General features: G+C 38.0%; 1 protein-coding gene across 3 annotated transcripts in view; it reads left to right on the forward strand.

Moving 5' to 3' along the window:
• Positions 1–7,299, forward strand: part of POLR3A (RNA polymerase III subunit A) — a 32,029-nt gene extending 24,730 nt beyond the window's left edge. For all 3 annotated transcript variants that reach the window (XM_040071374.2, XM_040071375.2, XM_040071376.2), the window contains 8 exons: positions 520–690; positions 1,249–1,342; positions 1,452–1,544; positions 1,966–2,130; positions 2,815–2,979; positions 3,295–3,426; positions 4,664–4,796; positions 6,814–7,299. In XM_040071374.2, the coding sequence (XP_039927308.1) occupies positions 520–690; positions 1,249–1,342; positions 1,452–1,544; positions 1,966–2,130; positions 2,815–2,979; positions 3,295–3,426; positions 4,664–4,796; positions 6,814–6,962 (1,102 nt within the window). In that variant the 3' untranslated portion in view covers positions 6,963–7,299. The remainder of the gene's footprint in view (positions 1–519; positions 691–1,248; positions 1,343–1,451; positions 1,545–1,965; positions 2,131–2,814; positions 2,980–3,294; positions 3,427–4,663; positions 4,797–6,813) is intronic.
• The last annotated feature ends 10,976 nt before the right edge of the window (positions 7,300–18,275 follow it).

The raw sequence follows: 18,275 nt of genomic DNA on the forward strand, positions 1-18,275 counted from the left end.
CACATGCAGCCATGGGTGATCTCTCCTTTGGGGCCTACCTGCATTGTTTCCTAATGTTTTATTCTTCTAGAAAATTCAAATATATGTTAATTTCTTAACTATTTTAAAGCAATTGCCATTTTTTTGCTTTCCTTTATTAGGAGTACTTGTTTACATTTGTCTTAAGTGTTTTTAGATGTAAATTATCATTTTCACTGTAATAAGTAAATGTTAGCATATGGGATTTCCTGAAGAGAGAATGCTGGATCTAGTGCTTGATGATTAGGAGGAAGAGGACAAGCATTTTGTAATCTGTTATGGAAATCATACTGCATCTGTGGAATGCTTATATGACAGGGCACCTTCTTGCTTTGCATGAGATCAGTCTTATAGTATTGGTGACCTTGCAACCTCTCTCTTGTTTGTTTACTAAAATAATACATTAACAAACTTCTCATATCTACCAGAATAGTTTCTGTTGTTTGCTCAGGATCTTGTACCTTATTCAGTTCCATATCCCTTTCTATGTTTTTTTATCAGGGCACAGATGGAGCCTGGTTCTGCAGTAGGAGCTCTTTGTGCACAGAGTATTGGTGAGCCTGGCACACAGATGACTCTGAAGACTTTCCATTTTGCTGGTGTTGCTTCAATGAACATTACTTTGGGTGTACCAAGAATCAAAGAAATCATTAATGCTTCAAAGGCTATTAGGTATTAACATTGTTTTGATTTGTTTGGGTTTTTTTTTCCTTTGCCCAAGTGAAACCTAATGGATAAATTTGCAATACATGATAGCATTTCCCTGTCCTCAGCAATATACATCATTCAATGCAAATACTCAAACAAGAAAAATCTGATGTCTGCCCAACTGTGATACTTAAGCCCAGAGAGAAAATCAAATAAAGGAAAGTGATTATTTGTTAAGTATAATATTTCCTTAGATGTCTCATCTATTGTGAAGTGCTCTGATGCTTGCAGTGTTTGAAGCATGCATCTTTCTAGGTATGCATGAAGCCATGCTTAAATAATGCTAGAATAGTATATGCTGTGAAAAGTCAGTAGTACTTGTGTGTTTGCTTGTTTTTACCAGCCTGACGTTCCTGAACAGTAATTTTTATATACACCCGAGGAAGCTGAAAATCTCTTTATCTTTCTAAATGCTGCATTAGATAAGAGAAATTCCATAAGGCAGGCTCTAATTCCAGTTGCCATCTGTACTCTAGCTGAGCAATGTCCTAGCTGGGTTTTTGTGTGTGTTTATTCTTGCAGCACCCCTATTATAACAGCACAGTTGGACAAAGATGATGATCCTGATTTTGCCCGTCTGGTTAAAGGAAGGATTGAGAAAACTTTGTTAGGAGAGGTAAGAAAAATTTATTATTGCTAATGCTTTAAATGTAGGTATTAGCCAATTGCCGTGGGGCATTTTAGCCGTTTTTGCATGCTGACTGTTGTGTCCTTCTTTCTTAAAGATTTCTGAATATATTGAGGAAGTGTTTCTTCCAGATGACTGTTTCATCCTAGTGAAGCTGTCTTTAGAGCGCATTAGACTACTAAGATTAGAGGTGAGTTGCTCAGTTCTTACACAGGTTATACCTTGGTTACGTTACAAAGGGTCTCTTAATCCTGTGTCAGTAACCTCACCAGGGGAAGCTAGAAAAGAGGTTGTGAATGATGGATGTTGTGTGGCTACATTACATCTTTCTTTTCCTCTCAAAGTGGATTATTTCCCCTTTATTTGGAAATGAGAGCGCATACATTCATGTCTTGCTAAACCCAGGGATGCCAATTCTGTCCATTGGTTAATGTATGGGATAGTATTCTCCGCATAGGATACTATTTCATGCAATTTATAAGATTAATTTAGAAGAGAGTATTTGGGTATTTTTTCCCTACATTTTCCTTTTTATAATCTGTTGAAAACTTGCTCCATTTATTTGGATTGATATCTGCTGTGATAACCCTGATGTTTGCCTTTTGCCACAGGTGAACGCAGAGACTGTGCGCTACTCAATTTGCATCTCTAAACTCAGAGTGAAGCCTGGGGATGTTGCTGTCCATGGAGAAGCAGTTGTATGTGTGACCCCTCGTGAAAATAGCAAGAGTTCCATGTATTATGTATTGCAGTCCCTCAAGGAAGAGCTACCAAAGGTAAAAGCAAAGGCTGTCTCATGTTTTTGTGGAAGGTAATCAGTAGTAACAATTTGTTTCATGGTGGCAGGATGAAATAATTCTTGTCAATTCTTATTGACAGTGAAGATAGGCTGGGTGAGTAACTCTTAGATTGTGGTGGTACTGCCTTGCTGTTGAAACTAAGCCATCATTTACTAATATTCATAAATAAAATGGAAGTGCTGATATTTCCCTTAAAACATTTACTGAAGCATTTCAAGTGCAGCAGATGTAAGAAATAGTTATATCTGCTTCCAGCTGCATTGAGAAATTAACCACATGACAGTATCTGGCATTTTTTCAGCTTTCTCTGAGGAGACTGTCTACTCGATTTTAAAAACAGAGATAAATGAATCTTTATTGTTAGCAGCTTGCCTTTTTATTTGTATGGGACTGCCACCATTCAGACACCCAAACCTGAGTGTGGGAATATCTGACATAAAATATAAAACATAGATAGTGAGTGAGTTTTACAGTACAGTGTCAGTGTTAGTTTTGCACTAGTGTGTTTAAGAGCAAGAAGTCTTACTCATATGTGTTTTGAATGAGTCTTTTCTCCACGTACTAGGCCTTCTCAATAGGTTTGAATGCTGGTAAGTGTTACCCTTTTATTCTGTGTTACTGTATACATCAAAGTTACTAGGGGTTTTTTGTTTTGTGAAGGTTGTAGTGCAAGGCATACCAGAAGTTTCTCGAGCTGTCATTCATGTTGATGAACAAAGTGGAAAGGAAAAATACAAACTTCTGGTTGAAGGTGATAACCTACGAGCTGTTATGGCTACTCATGGAGTGAAAGGAACAAAAACTTCCTCTAACAACACTTACGAGGTAATCTAAATGGGTGCTATAGGGTTTTCCCCATAGCATCTTTACTACAAGTGCTTGTTTGGGCTCAGATGCAGCAGTTGATACGGAATGATGCCTGATTTCACTAATAGGTGGCAGAATGCATTAACACAAGAGAATAATTCACTGGCAGCACTGTTCACTTCAAAGAAGCTGTTTCTATATTTTTCAAAGGGGGAAGTTTAAAAGGGTGGTCATAGAAATGGAATATTAACATGCTATCAGATGGTATTTATTCAAGGAATGTACATGCTCGAAGCACTTGGTTCTTCATTCATGTAATGATCTCTTGTGTAGGTAGAGAAAACTCTGGGAATTGAAGCTGCTCGGACGACCATTATCAATGAGATTCAGTATACAATGGTGAACCATGGCATGAGCATTGACAGGAGACATGTTATGTTATTGTCTGATCTAATGACTTACAAGGTTTGTACTATGTTTTTTCTAAAAGTTACATTGGCCTGTTTATACAAATTAATTTTATTATGTTTGAGAAGGGTGGTCGAGCTTGAGAGATTCATTCTAGGCATAAAGGATTCAAATTTGTACTAACCTAATACTGGTATTTGTATCTTTCACAATATGCTTAATTACTCTAGTTCTTTAGGGGAAGGGGGATCTATTTTGACTAAAATTGATATAATGAGCAGGGAGCAATAATTTCCTATTCAAAATAGGAATTCTAAGAGTGATGGTGTGAAAAACAACTCTTGGGGTAGCCATGCATGCAGTTTAAGGCTTGCTATGCAGAAAACTCCATGGGGAGTGGTTTGTAACAGCTGCACCTTATGTGAGGGGCAAAAGATACAGAGATTACTCATAGAATCAGCTGACACGAACAGTCTTACACAACGTGTTAGTACAAAATCATATCTGCTCTTTACTGATGGATTTTCTTTCTTTCATATCCAGTATGCTTTTTAGAGTTGAGTACACTTAGTGAAGTAAGAGTTTGCAATTTGCCAGAGAGCAGGGGTTTAATTTGGGTGAAATGGATGGAGTTCTGATTTGTTCCAAAACTGCAGAGCTTTGTTGGACTGAGCTGCAACAGTCCCCAGGGCTGACCCTGTGAAGCTGCAGCACAGCAGTAGAAAAGGGCATCAGAGTTCATGTTTTAAACTTGGTGGGCTCCTACCATGCATTCTTTTGCCTGTACTCCTTACTTAGGCTTCTATGTGCAACCTGATGTAATCAGGATGTTTGTAACAAACATAGGCATAAACAAGTCAAGTTAGTTTAAAAAGCTAAATACCTTTTTTTCTGGAGAGTGAAAAAATGAAGATTTAGCGTCTTCTGTAATTTCCTGGCAGCTGAGGTCAGATTTATCTGTAGATAATGAGCAGTAGGTTCAGCATAATGCTCTCAGTTTGCTGAAGTTTGTAGCTCAGCAGCCAGTTTATGATTGTGGTGTTTTTCTCATGGCCGTGTTTCTTTCAGTTCTTTCAAAACTCAAGATTTATTCAATATTCAAGATCTATTAACCATTTATAGCAGCTTATGTTGTATATGAAGAATGACTTTTGTTTTACATAGATATTGATTACTACCAAACTATTAACCTTCAGGATGCTCAACTGTGAATTAGGATATTATGACAATACTGTATTGTAGATAGTATATTTATTTACTCAGGCTTACTCTTTGGTTTTTTCCATCAATCAAGGGTGAAGTGCTGGGCATTACGAGGTTTGGACTGGCAAAAATGAAGGAAAGTGTGTTGATGTTGGCTTCTTTTGAAAAGACTGCAGACCATCTCTTTGATGCTGCCTACTTTGGACAGAAGGATTCTGTTTGTGGTAGGTACTGCAAAGTCCATTCTGGTTTGTGGTCTTTACCTGGCGTCTGTAAAACCTCTTCAGAGCATTGGAGTTTGGTCTTTGTTGAGCTTCCTGTTCAGCTGGTATGTCAAAAACTTGGTCTGAGGCTAATCCATCCCACAAGTCCTAAAAGTTTGTTGTGTGTATCTCTACTTCTAATATCTGACTGAGATCTTGAAGTCAGTTGGATACTTGTTGAATGTTTCCTTAAGGAGACTTTGAGTAATTTGTTTTTACTTCTTAGCCTAGATCTCAGTGAAATACTAGAAAATTTGTCCCATTATCAATAGTTCTGGTTTTTTGGTGGTTTTTTTTTTTCAATTGTGAAAGTTTGTGCATCTTCAACACCTAGAACTGTTGAATAAATCTAGTACCTCACTCAGTATTTAGGTTTCATTTTCATTCCTGCTAAGAAGTGGGAAGACCAGTACGTCTCAGCCTACCTGAAGATTATACTCTTACCTGATTACTTAGGTCATTTGCCACTTGTACCTAGAAATAAACAGGCCAAGTTTTTCACTTCTTCATTGAGTTCTAATCTAAATAAATGAAAATTGTGGGTCTTTGTTTTTTAATTAGAAGTCTTGTTTATCAGTATTCATTTTGTTAACAGCAGACAAGATTACCTGTTGCCAGAAATTTCTTTTGAAATATGTCTGTTCTTGAGTTTTAATTTTAAGTACATTAGCAGCCACTGAATCATCTTACTGAGCTCATGAAAGAATCTGGTAAATTTTGAAAATACATGGCTACATATACACAGGTGTAAGCATGCCCACATATAGCAAACAGAAAACACAGTAAATTAGTTCTGGCATTCTGTTTGTCTCTTTATTTTCTATTTTTGCCATGTGTTCTAATATTTGGAATTTAAATAATTTGGGTGGGTTTTTTTAATGCTTTTGCCCCTATTTGTTTCAGATTTTTTTACTCCTTTAAGCCGCATATATTTTGGGACTGAATTGTTAAGAAGTCTGTCTCATAGGTTAAATGGAGAAAAGAAGTAAAAAGGTTTCACCCTTTTTGAGATCTGTTTATGCAATGCCTACCCTCCTGGAGCTGGAATTACTCATTGGGAGTTTCTGGGTGCTAATTAGACATAGAAATATGTGTTATGTTCAAGTTGACTAGTTTGTGTGTATGTCTAGGTGGTCTTAGTGTAGCCAGTTTCAAACAGTGCTTTGTGCACTGTATTTTCTGAATCTTCATTCGTATACATTTGAATGGTGAATCAAGTCAGAATTTTAAGCAAATTTATTTCATCCTTTGAGTATTCAAAGGTATAGCTATATATTGTTACCTTCTTATATATTTATGTGAAGGACAATCTAGTTCAACTCCTGAGATGGTGCAAAAACGTCATTTGGATCACAGCAGCGTGCTGAGAGAGGAGCACTGGTATCTGAGAGCTTGCTTTGCATGTGGAACAGTTGTGCACATTGGTAGATCTGGAATAGAAATGTGTCAGCACATTGGAGGGAAAATGTTATAACCACCAAAAATCATTGGGACAGACTCAATCTTTCACTTGAAAATGAACACTTTTTGAGTGGTGAAAATGCCAGGAGTGTTATAGCTCAAGTATTTCTATGCCTTTCTCACTGGGATCTTGGGGAGGTTTCAAGGGAACCCTGCCAGGTTTGACTGAAGCCTTAGCACTAAGAGAATGAACATGAAGTAAGTTTGCCTTGCATCTTCTGTTATAGGCACTGCAATGGAACATGCCTTCTCTAAAAACCGACCTTCTGAAGGGCTTTCATTACTGGAGAAGATGTTTAGGTTATGTTGAGCTTTTCTTGCAGAATTTAACACTGTTTAAGTAACATATACTGGTGTGATGACCATAACATTCAGCTTTGTCTAGTGAAGAGGCCTTGGTCCTTACATGTGGAGTTCAACATTGTGTAGGCAACACAAAACGGAACAGGCAAATGAAAGTAGTTTTGTATGTTCTCACTGTTCAAATGTTCACTGTTTTTGTTTGTTTTTTTCCTAGGTGTTTCTGAGTGCATCATCATGGGAATTCCAATGAATATTGGAACAGGACTTTTTAAACTGTTACACAAAGCAGACAAAGAATCAACCCCTCCCAGGCGGCCTCTGATATTTGATCATAATGAATTTCATATTCCCATTGTTACATAGAACTTGGACATAAAACAAGATAGCAGACCAAGAAAATAGTAAGCAAACATAATTGAAATTAAGAAAAGTGTTCTGTGTGTCTCAGTAGGAGTGAATTGGAAATAATAGCAAATGAATTGCCCACTTGTTCACCACCTGTTGTTAGTACAGACCCTGAAAGGAGAGAGAGTGCACCAGAGAGTGGAAACAAATTTCAAGTGGATTTTACCTGATAACATTTTCTTTTTTTTGTGTGAGAGTGTTCTCTTTTTCTGTTACTGTTAATGACTGGAAGCTGATATTAACTCAGTATTTATTACATGTGTATTCAGATTTTATTAAAAAACGAAAATTGCAAGAGTGTTCTGTGAGTTTGCCCAGACTGCTTTTGAAAATGTCCTCTCAACAGGAGCTGCAGAGGTCTGCAGCTGTTAAAGCTGGAACTTCAGAAAGCTGGAACTGAGTCTGTGATTAATTCATAGTGAGTACAGGAGTGCTGTTCCAAGTGCTTGAAATATTTGCTCTTTGCTTTTGGTAGTTTTAATTGTTTTTTCTTTATCCCAGGTTATTATCCAGTAAATTATTTTCCTCCCCAGGATTCTGTTTTGGGACCATATTGACAAGAAGCTGCACATTGTGGATGCTGCTAAATTCTGAGAAGACTGTTGTAAGAATATTGCAGATAGCTTTTCATATGACAACTGTGTAACTGCTGGAATCAATATGTGCCAGCAGTCTTAGTTTTGATAAGGTTTCATAATTGAGCAGGATAATTTGAACAACCTAGTTTTATTATATTGAGTGGAAATTGAAGAGGTTGCTGTTTTTATGCATTGCCATTAAATAGTTTCAAAGTAGCTTTAGCTTTAGTCCACTAAAGCAGTTTTCAGAATGAATATAGATCTCAGATTATTTCAGTGTAGTATGTTTAAATTTATTGTGATGCTGTGGAGGGAAAGTATTGCAGTGTTTAGTCAGCAGTGTTTCACTCTGTGTGCTCAAGGTTGGAGAGAAATGAAGTAGACAAAAAAGCTGCACTTGTGTCCTCATAAAGTAAAAGCAGGCTGCTGAGTACTCTAGCATTTGAAGATGAACAAGTTTGTGCTGCAGCTTGTCTTGATGTCCACCAAAGGTGTAAGGCTACATTCAGAAGCTGTGAATTTATTGATCTGAGTCTTAAGGTGCCACTGTGTCTGTTTTCAGACCTCTATGCAGATTCATCCTCTATGCAGATAAGAGCTCATGAGAAATTGAACACAATTCTCAAATTATTTTGTATTTTCGGTGTGATGCTAAAATCTACATTTGCCTCGATTTTGGCAGGGTGAAGGTGGAGAATGTAGTGCATTCATTATCTGCTCTAAAAGAAAGCTACATATATTTTGCCATCTCTGTTTTAGCAATAGAAATTTCAGAATAAATTAAAGTTTTCTTTGTGATCTCAGTGAGATCGCCACTTACTCATTTGTCTATTGGTTTCTCAAGATATAAATTTAACATGGGTAGGGGCTTCATGGAAAGAAAGCCCATAAACCATTCCTGTGATTAAGTTTTATCCACTTTGTTTTATCATGAGAAATTCTACTGATAGTGCTTGGCGTTTTTGTGAATAAAGATTCTTCTCAAGGTCTAAATGGGAGGAGTTTGTGTTGGAACAAATAACCCTGTCTTTGCTTTTGCATTTTGTTGGTTGGGTTTTTTATTTGGTTGGTTTCATTTTTTGGTTTTGTGGGTTTTTTTGTTTGATTGTTTTGGGGTTTTTTTTGTTTGTTTGTTTGATTTGTTTTTGGGTTTTTGTAAATATAGGAAAACGAGCTATTTAAATGCTGGGTTCACTCTCTTGTATGTTTTAAAATTAAGAATAAAATTAAGTCTTTTATCATTGTCTCAAATGTGACAATAAAAAGAGGCAGAGGTGAAGAATATGTGAACCTTGTGTTTATTAATGGGTGTATTGTATTTCTGTGTAATTAATTTATGGATGAGCTAACCTCCATTTCTTTTACTTCCTTAGTTAGTGAGACAGTAGAGAATTATTGAGCTTAAATCTCAGGTATTTACAACATAAATTAATAAATAATATAAAACCTATCTTGCTTAAAGTCACTATGTCTTGTCCTCAGAGCATGCTCTGAGCCTCATGAGTGTTTCAACCAAAAATAGATTGTTTACAAGAGCACTCTGAATTAGTAATTATTGTTTGAGCTCTCTGTACAGTCAGTAAACAAATTAGCTGTTGGATTTCACTTGTAAGCAGTTTTTTTTAAGGGTTAGTTTTACAAGTCAAGACATGGAACTTTGGAATATTAAAATTTACATTTTTATTAATTTTTTGCTTTAGTTTGGGTTAAATTTTTTAAAAATACTGTTTTTCACGTTTTCCTCTATTTTCTAGTTAATGTGCAAATTGAAATTAGTTAAGTGTAAATTTTCAAGAAATAAATTTGTTTTCAAAGAACCATATCCTGCTGTTCATCTTCATTTTTTTCCATCTGTTTTAAAACAAATTTAAACTTCTCATGAAATGAAATACTTTTCTTGGTGTGTTTATCAGGAAACTACTTCACACATGTCTCTTATCTGCAGAGAAAGAAGAAAACAGCTGCATATGCTATATAGGCTTCCTGTTATGACTATGGAAAGTTGGAAGTAAATGCAGAATTGTACTGCTTTTGTCCATAACTTGAAGAAATTTGGTAGAGAGAGGGCTATTCCCCTTTTTGCTTATCTGTGCTTCAAGAAAAAAATAAGAGGAAAGCATATGAATGCTATGTTTTATAAATTAACTGCAAATAGTATAAAATTTGGCTGTTTCAGGACAAATACTCCATGATGTCTGACCATTTGTCACTGTTTCAGTGGAAGTTGAAGGAACCACTGCAACAGGAATTCCTCAATTTTGTATCGCTGTGCTTGTAGACAAGAATGTCTTTAGCAACCCATAGGAAACAGGATACAGATTTTCATAGTGTTTGCATATTTGCCTAAATTATTCTGTGCAGGTAACTAATCTCTCTTCCAAGTGGTTGGCTAAGCTTTGTATTCAGACCTAGGGAAGTCTGTTGGTAATTAAATGTTTTGGAGAAAAAAAAGAAAAATAAAATAAGATAAAATGGCTCATTATTATATTGTCTAAGAACAGAAAAACTAAAAGGGACTGAATTGCAAGATAGGTTAATATTTTAATGCACCAATACTTGGCAGATTATTTAGATGTGAGCATGGTACTGATATAAATGCATAGCAAGTTTATCTTGAAGAATGAATACCAAAATCTCACAGGCCAGTCTGAAAGACTCATAGAAAACAAAACAGCCCTGCTATTTTTCTGTTTCAGTGCTTATGAAAATGAATTAGTTTCTTTAACTGATAAAAAGAAAATTTTACAACGTTCCTTCTAATGAAGGATCATATCATCATCTTCCACTAGAGAGCAGCGTTTTCTTTTAAGAAAAGAGGTATTGGATAGCTTCTTTATTTTTTTCTTTTAAAAATGGGGTTTTTGCAATATCAGGACTGAAATGCAACTATGGGAGGGAAAGCTACCTGTTAAAATTATGTACATGAGGAAGGAGACAAAGGGACTGTTTTCTTAAGAAGGAGAAAGCAGAGTCCACATGCTTTTTCATTAATCAGTTAAATTTTCACTTGCATATCTTTTGTCTAGCTTAATAAACAAACAAAAAGCAGTACTTAAGTAAAGGCTGTAGCCATTCCTAAAAGAACGTTGGGAGTTGCTCCTGGGAAGTGATATAACAGCGAGTCTGCAGTGAGTGGGGACATGTCTTCTGTGGCAACATGTTCCATGCAGCTGAGATGGTTCCAATCTGCAGTCGGTCTCCAGCAGCCTCTGAAATCCAGCTCCAGGAGCTGCTCTGAAGCGTGAAGTTCTGGCAGCTGGCTCGGGAGTATCTCACATCCTTCAGCTGCTGCAGAACTCCAAGGCAAGGCTGCATTGAAATCATTTGTAGGTGATGCTGATCGATGCAAGAGACCAATGGTTAGGACTGGAAATAATATAGAACAGATGGTGTTTGTATATAGACAGCTGAAACCAGCAAGATTTATGAAAGATGAGTTCCACTTGAATGTCTGAAAGCTACAAGGGTGCCTGTAGTTTGTTAGTTTCTGCCGGCTTTGTGACTCAATTCACCGTGCTGAGAACCTGGCACTGGCTGGCTGTGCTTAGGGGCTCTATGGGCGGTGAGTTGCTCTGACCCTGCACTGCCTCCACCACCACCGTTACTTCTGTGTGCCTCTGATGGTAAAAGGTGTTTCGCATCCCAGGAGTCTGTCCTGGGAGTCCAAGCCTTCAGGATAAGGAATGGTTGCATGCTCATTTTGGCAGCAAGGACAGTAGATAGGACTGATGTTGTACAGGAATGTGGTGGTTTGAGGTGTTGGGGATAGAGGGAAGAAAGCTTGAAAAGACAAGAAATGCAGAAATAAGCAAATGTGTATGGAAGCAGAGTAGAAATTCATATCTGTTTGGGGAAGAAACAGATGGCAGCTGGATAAAGTGAGATGCAGATATTCATAATCTCCTTAAGGAGTCCTTCTGAAATAATGGAAATAGCTGGGAAAAGTACAGGTATTCTTTCATTCCTGAGAACTAAGACATTGTCATTTGTCCTGGGGATTCCTCTTGGTGGTTGTGATAAATTATAGTTAAATCATCATTCACTTTGTAGATGACTGTTAATAATGAGCAATAACTCTGAATTAATTCCTTCAGGTATTGTGTCTGTTTAGTTATAAAGCTCTTACAGCCAACTGTGCGTAATTACAGCTACTCAACTACAGTGATTGCTACTGTTAAGTGTAAAAACTGCAGTTCCTGATGGGCTCATGTGGTAGCATGGTAGCAATAATTAGCAGGCATATAGGAATCATTTAAAATGTGCAGATACCTGCAGTTAGATCAGAAATATTCCTAGAAAAACCTTAGCTGAGGTGTTTTTAATAATATGTATGTCGTGCAACAGGAACATGAGACAGAAATTACATTCCTTTCATTGTGTCTCTTCCTAGAAGAGAGGTACAGCATCTGTGAAGAACAGACAGATAATTCAAGGAAGACTGTGAAGGAAGGCTGTTCTATGTAGGTTTTTCTGTTGTTGCTGTTGATCATAGCACTCTGGTGGCAGATATTAATTGCAAACTGTCCTAATTTTTATGTTCATTTCAGAACCAGATAGTGTGGAGGAATCTTAGTCCATTGGTAAAAGAGGAGGTGCAGGTGTCTCTCTCCCTGTGGCTTTCAGGGTCCACAGAAAGTTGGGGTACCCCTCAAGATTTCATACCAAGTTCTTTCTGCTCCATGACAGAGGTGTGTTGTCAGGTGGAGACTGTGGCCAGAAATGAGGCTGTTGCAAAAGCAGCAGGTACCTGGACTGTTAACCACAAGCATATTCTCCTTTTTGTGAAAGTGTAGGTAGGTTGCTTAATCTTTGATACACAGGAAAATTTTCTCAGTGGGCATCCCTTTTAAATGTTAAATTGTGTAGATTTTTTTAAAGCAAAATAAAGAAAACTAATTACCAATAAATGCAAAAGCGATAATGAAATTGTGCTGATGAACTTCAGGAGTCCCAGAAAATGTCAGAATTAGTTGTGAGACTTGGAAATTACTTTTCTTGATTTTTCTTGATTCCAGGGTTTGTTGGATTCTGGGAATTGATCAGTGTGGTGTGATTCCTCCTAGTGTGTCATGGGCAGGGGATTCTTTGGCTCAGGCTGATTGACAGCATCCCCATGGTGAGCTGCTGATGGTGTTTGGAGTGATGAGGGTGGCTCTGGCCATGTCGTGGTGCAGGCTTCAAGCAGGGACAGTATGTGACTCGTTTCTGCAGGGCACAGTGGGTAGGGACCTCTTTCATGGAAGGAAGGACACACCTCAACCCTTACTCTGCCCTCATCCCTCCACTTTTCCAATTCAATGATGCTAAAATGTCTGCTGGATGTGTAGGGACCTTGACAAGCCCACACAGTAACTTGTTCCCTTTCCCATATGTCCTTCTTTCAGATTTTCCACTCATGCAGATGTTTTCCAGTTATATCAGAGACTTTCTTTAAACTTTTATTTTTCAGAAGATACATAGTTCTTCTGACTTATGTTACTGCTGTGCATTTTCTAGTTCCCTTTGCATTTATTTCTGTCTCCTTGTCCTTGTTTCTCCCACAGATTCTTCCCTTCTGGACCTGTAGTGACTGTCACTGCTGGTGACACGGCTTCCCTGCAGCACTGCTGTGTCAACCATGCTGTGCCACTGCCTGGATTCAGCTCAGCCATGCAAGGGCACTGTGAACACTTGCCTGGAGGATAATTAAACCACTCAAGGAAGAAACATCTCCTCAGCACATCTGGATGTGGAAATTTACTGCCATCAAAATTACAGCTATGGTCAAATAACTTTTGAAAAAAAAATATTATATAAGGTAATATATTTGTACTTTAAACTGACATGAAAGGAATCCCTGCTTCGTGTGGTTCTTTGTAAGCACTCAAATCTGTATTCAGGCCTTTGGATCTCCAGTTACTTTGGTCTTCAGCCTGTTTCTGCTTTCTTCAGCATTCCTACTTAGCTGGCACAAATGTCTTCTCTTTTGCTTGTGCTTGTATGTTTTCTGTTGAAGATAAGTACAGGGAAGGATGAGCAGCACAGCAGCTTGGGAAGTAGCTGGCAAATGTAGAAAAAGTTAACTGTTACTGCCACAGACTTCTAAGACCTGGAGAAACCTTTAGACTCTCTGTACTTTAGATTCAGTCTGTTAAAGACTATTAAATTAAAATAGTCTCTCCTGAGCAATATGGTTGTAAGAGGAGATGGTAGAATTATCAAGGTGGGTAAAGGGACTATGATTTGAGACCATATATGTTAAAAGGAGTACTTGGTAAATAACACTGCCAGGATGTGGGGATTAAAGAATGTGATTAGTATCTGCTGTGTATAGTTCTTTTCATTCTTTCATCTTCCAAAGAAAGTCAAAAAGGCTTGTAGTTGGTGCTCTTGAAGTCAGCTGCAAGACAGACACTGACTTCAGCTGGAAACAGCAGTGAAGCTCTTTCTTGGCTGCCATTAATGATCTTGGAAGGGAAGGGTGGCAGCTCTGAAGGTGAGTTAAGGGAAAAAAAATTCTAAAAGTACAAATAGCCCATGGTAAACTGATAATATTTGGCTTGCCTTGCTGATGAAGTGCATTTATCCTTCATGGAATATGGAGACTAGCAGATTTGGAGACTTTTTATTTCAGTTACTCTTTTGCGCAGTCTTTTTATTACCAAACTGGGGCTTAATCAAAGTCCCCTGGAAACCAATTAGAGAACTCAGCAGAACTGGATGAGCTTTGATATATGCATTATATTAAATATTTCTATCCATCAAACTCTCTCCAGTTAATGCATCCTTATAAGTTTCAAACAGTTGCACAACACTTCTCTGAATATCACTGCTGCAGACATGATTCAGAAAGAATCATTCTCACCTAAATCCTTTTTAAGGCTTCCATGCCGCTCAGGACTTTTTCTCAGATGTTTCTCCTTATTCTGGGCCATGCTGGATATGCCCTTTTTCATTTGGTATTGGGGTGGGGATTTTCTGTTTGTTTTGGGAGTTTGTTTATTGTTTGATTCTGGCAAATCTTGATAATTACAAAATTTAAGTTCTAAATTATTTTTGTGTAATTTTTCTTTTAGAAATGCTAACTTGAACTGTTGAATGTTTAATTTTTACATTTGTGTTATGTGGGGGAAAATACAGATAGGTTGAAGATTTGTAGTTCATTTTAAACTGGATGACCAAACCTTGTGGAAGCTGGTAATGCAGCTGCCACTGTGCCAAGCTGAGACATTATTTAATTCTGGAACTCTCTGATGGCTTTCCCACCCCTCCAAGGCATGTAGGCTGAAGCAGAGACTGGAGTACTTTTGCCTTTCAAATGAGAGTGTAATTTAGGAGTTACTTCATTTCACATTTGTTACTGTTTTCAGAACTGATTTTAGTAAAGTCCAGTATTTTTGTCATTTTAAACACCCTTCAGTCTTAAGTTTCATCTTGGTCCATGGTCTGCTCTGTCTGAGCAAATTGACTACAGCAAGTTGTACAAGGGTTTCTCTTTGACTTTATTCTCACAGTCACCCAGTGCTGTTTTCCTCCTACAACAATCATCTCCCTCTCCTGCCTAAGGAATATCCTTCGGTATTAAAAGTAAAAATTTCTTCTCAAATCAGAAACATGTCAAATTTATGTAGTATTTATGTAAGCAGAAATCCATGTATTACTGTCAAGTAGCAGTTCAGGTCTTAGCTATGAGTATAACGTGATTTGCTGCAAGTTCAGCATGTCCTGGCCATCTGATACCTTGGTCTGGTTTTCACAAGCATTTGTAAAACACTGCAAAATTCATGAAAGTACAGTAGAAATGCTTCTCCTGTATCATAAACCAGATGAATTCAGAATGCTAGAGCATTTATTAGGAAACAATAGTAATCCCCCCAAGCTCCCCACAACCCTGTTTATCTTTTTCCACGCATAAGGAGTTTTTGCAGTCCAACCACATTGGAGTATTGGTCTATTCTCAAATGTGGATCTGCTGGGTTCTGCGGTTTTTTAGGTAATGGGCTGCCACCTCTGTTATCCCTTTGGCTTAAACATTGCAAAATACATGAGCTGTGGGATAGATGGGCTCTTCAGGCATGTATGGAAAGGCAAGTGTTGCACGGTGTCTAGGGAAGCAGAAGAACCACACTTGCATGCACACCTGTCTCCATTTCCTCCGGGAGCTCTTTGGGCTTGGACTAGAGATACTTGGACTACCCTGGAATTTTCAAGGAATATTGGCTTTTCTGGAGCCACTTTGTTTGAGTTCAGCTGTGCCACAATCAAAGCACTGTCCCTGGAGCCTCTGGAAAACTTACCTTGTAATTGTCAAGGATTCAACACTTAAACCCTTGCATGTCAGTGAGCAGGGGAACTACTTGCTGTTAAAAGTACATACGTAATTCTTAGCAGAGCTGAGAAATGGAACATAAGCAAATACTTTTGTTTCTTCGAGAGCCTTTAGATTCAAAACCAGTTCGAAAATACTCATTGCTGATTTCAGAAATGAAGATGGTGAAAATGTGCTGAGACATTCTCTGGGAGCTTTACTATTATATTTGACTATCTTCTTCAACTGCAGTTTGGGTTTTCTTCTCACAGGCTCCCAGTTTGTGCATGACTTGTTTATAGAAGTTGCCCATGGATGTTTAGAGCACCCATTTGCTTTTATCTCCCCATCAGTGCTAAAAGAAGTAAAAGCAAATGATTGGTATAAATAATCTCTTGCCTTGACTTGAAAAGTGACCTAGAAACTGAACCAATAACAAACTGCAAGCAACAGCTTTGAAAGGGGCTGTTTAACATCTGCTTGCTTATAGAAGTTAACCACATCACAAGCCAGCCCAGTCTCCCAAAGAAAATTAAATCACGCCCTGGTCTGTTCTAAGCAGATGGGTACTTGGGATTTGCTTGCAGTCTTTCCTACAAAAGCTGAAATCCTTACGCCCCTGCAGGATCGCCACGAATGTGCGATCGCCACCAATGTGCCTCCATAGGGTTTCTGGTTTTCTTTTGCTGCGTGTTTTTGGAAGCAGTTGTTTGAGAAACAGAAGTGATTGTGTGTATTCACAGCTCCAGGAGGAGACCATTTACCTACCCTTTTCTTCTGCCCTTCCTCACCCCAAACAAACACACACCCTTCCTGCCAGCTGCTCTGCCCTTGAGGAAGGCCTTTTCTTTCTCTTTTAACAAGTTGATTAAGTAAAGTTTTTTATTTGCTTTTTGAACACACCGGGTGGGGGGAATCTTAAAACTTCAGGAGAGTGTTTTCTTTCTGTTGAAGCTTGTTGAAGCTAACCGAAATTACTGTCTCTTCTTAATTTTAATTTGCCAGGAGTGGGAAAAGACCATAATAATTTTTATCTGAAAACTGCCTAGTGCAGTTCAAGATTAAGTGACTGGTAGGTTTGATGGCTACAGAAAAAAAAAAAAAAAAAAAAAAAAAAAAAAAAAAAAAAAAAGGGGGGGGGGGGGTTAGGGGGTAATATAATCCTCTGCGCTGCTTTCCTTCATATGGTATGTCACAGAAGTTCAGTGAAGAAAGCTAAATCATTTCCTGAAATTCATTTTTGGGAAGATAAATGATCTTTGTGCTTCTCTCCGTGTCCAGCAGTAGCTCCCTCAGTCTGCAGCTTCAGCAGGAGCTCTGAGGATCTCAGAATTTATGGACATAGCCCATTCCTGGATATGATACTGTCAGGTGAAATATTTTCCCTAGGCACTGCCCAGACTGCTCACATTATGATTTTGGGGTTTTTTTAATGGGTAAATGACATCCTTGGATCTGCTGGCACATTAAACCAGCACCTTCCTATCCTGCAAGTGCTAATTAATTGTCTATCAGTTACATTAATGTGAAAAAATAAACTGCTGTTGAGATCTCTTTAGCTACTAGTGTTTTTGTAATATCCATGACAAAGTCCCTGTGGTGTTCACGTTGTACCTCAAGAGCTCTAATCTTAACTTGGTCATTACTTGTGTTTTTCATATGTCTGTCTTGGAGACTGCATAACCTTTCTTCCATTAACTTATGGTAAATCTCTCAATGTTTTTCTATAAACCACAGTCATTTGAATCCTATGATTATATAAGAAGTGTAGCTTTCGTTACAAAGCCATTTCCAGGATGCATGACTGCCACTGGAGCCTGAAGACCTGTATTCTTAAGAACTCCAATACCAAAGAGCAAATGAAATGTCTCCCATGTATTTAAAATTATTTTTAAGATCTTCTAATCTTAAACAAAACCATCTATTTTTGACCATTAGAATCTGTGACTGGTTCAAACTGAGGATTTTGAGGAGGGGATTTACCAGGAAACGTGCAGCGGCAGAGCTGATGCTGCAACTTGGACAGCAATAAGCAGGTAGATGCAGAGGAGGAAATGTTGGAGGAGAGACAACTAATTTTGCATAGGAGACTATTGTCCAGTGAAAAGCTCCATTCAACTGAGTAGAAGAAGCCCGTTTTAAAGCCTAGATATGTCTAAAGGGTGTCTTATCAGAAAATATCAGCATCCTGGGGTACTGTAGTGATCTGAATTAGGGTCACTGTATAAACTTTTGGCATAATAAATTTGTATCCATTTCATAATTTGAGTCTTCAAAGTATATCTATATCTTATGAAGACTTTCCCTGCACTTGCTGGAGAAGGTCTACACTGAGTTCAGTAACCGAGGTAACAGCAAGGTCCCTCTCTTGGGCAAGGGTCTGATATCTGGACCCATGGAGGAGAC

Source organism: Hirundo rustica, chromosome 8 (genome assembly GCF_015227805.2).
Source record: "Hirundo rustica isolate bHirRus1 chromosome 8, bHirRus1.pri.v3, whole genome shotgun sequence".
NCBI classification, from domain to species: Eukaryota; Metazoa; Chordata; class Aves; order Passeriformes; family Hirundinidae; genus Hirundo; species Hirundo rustica.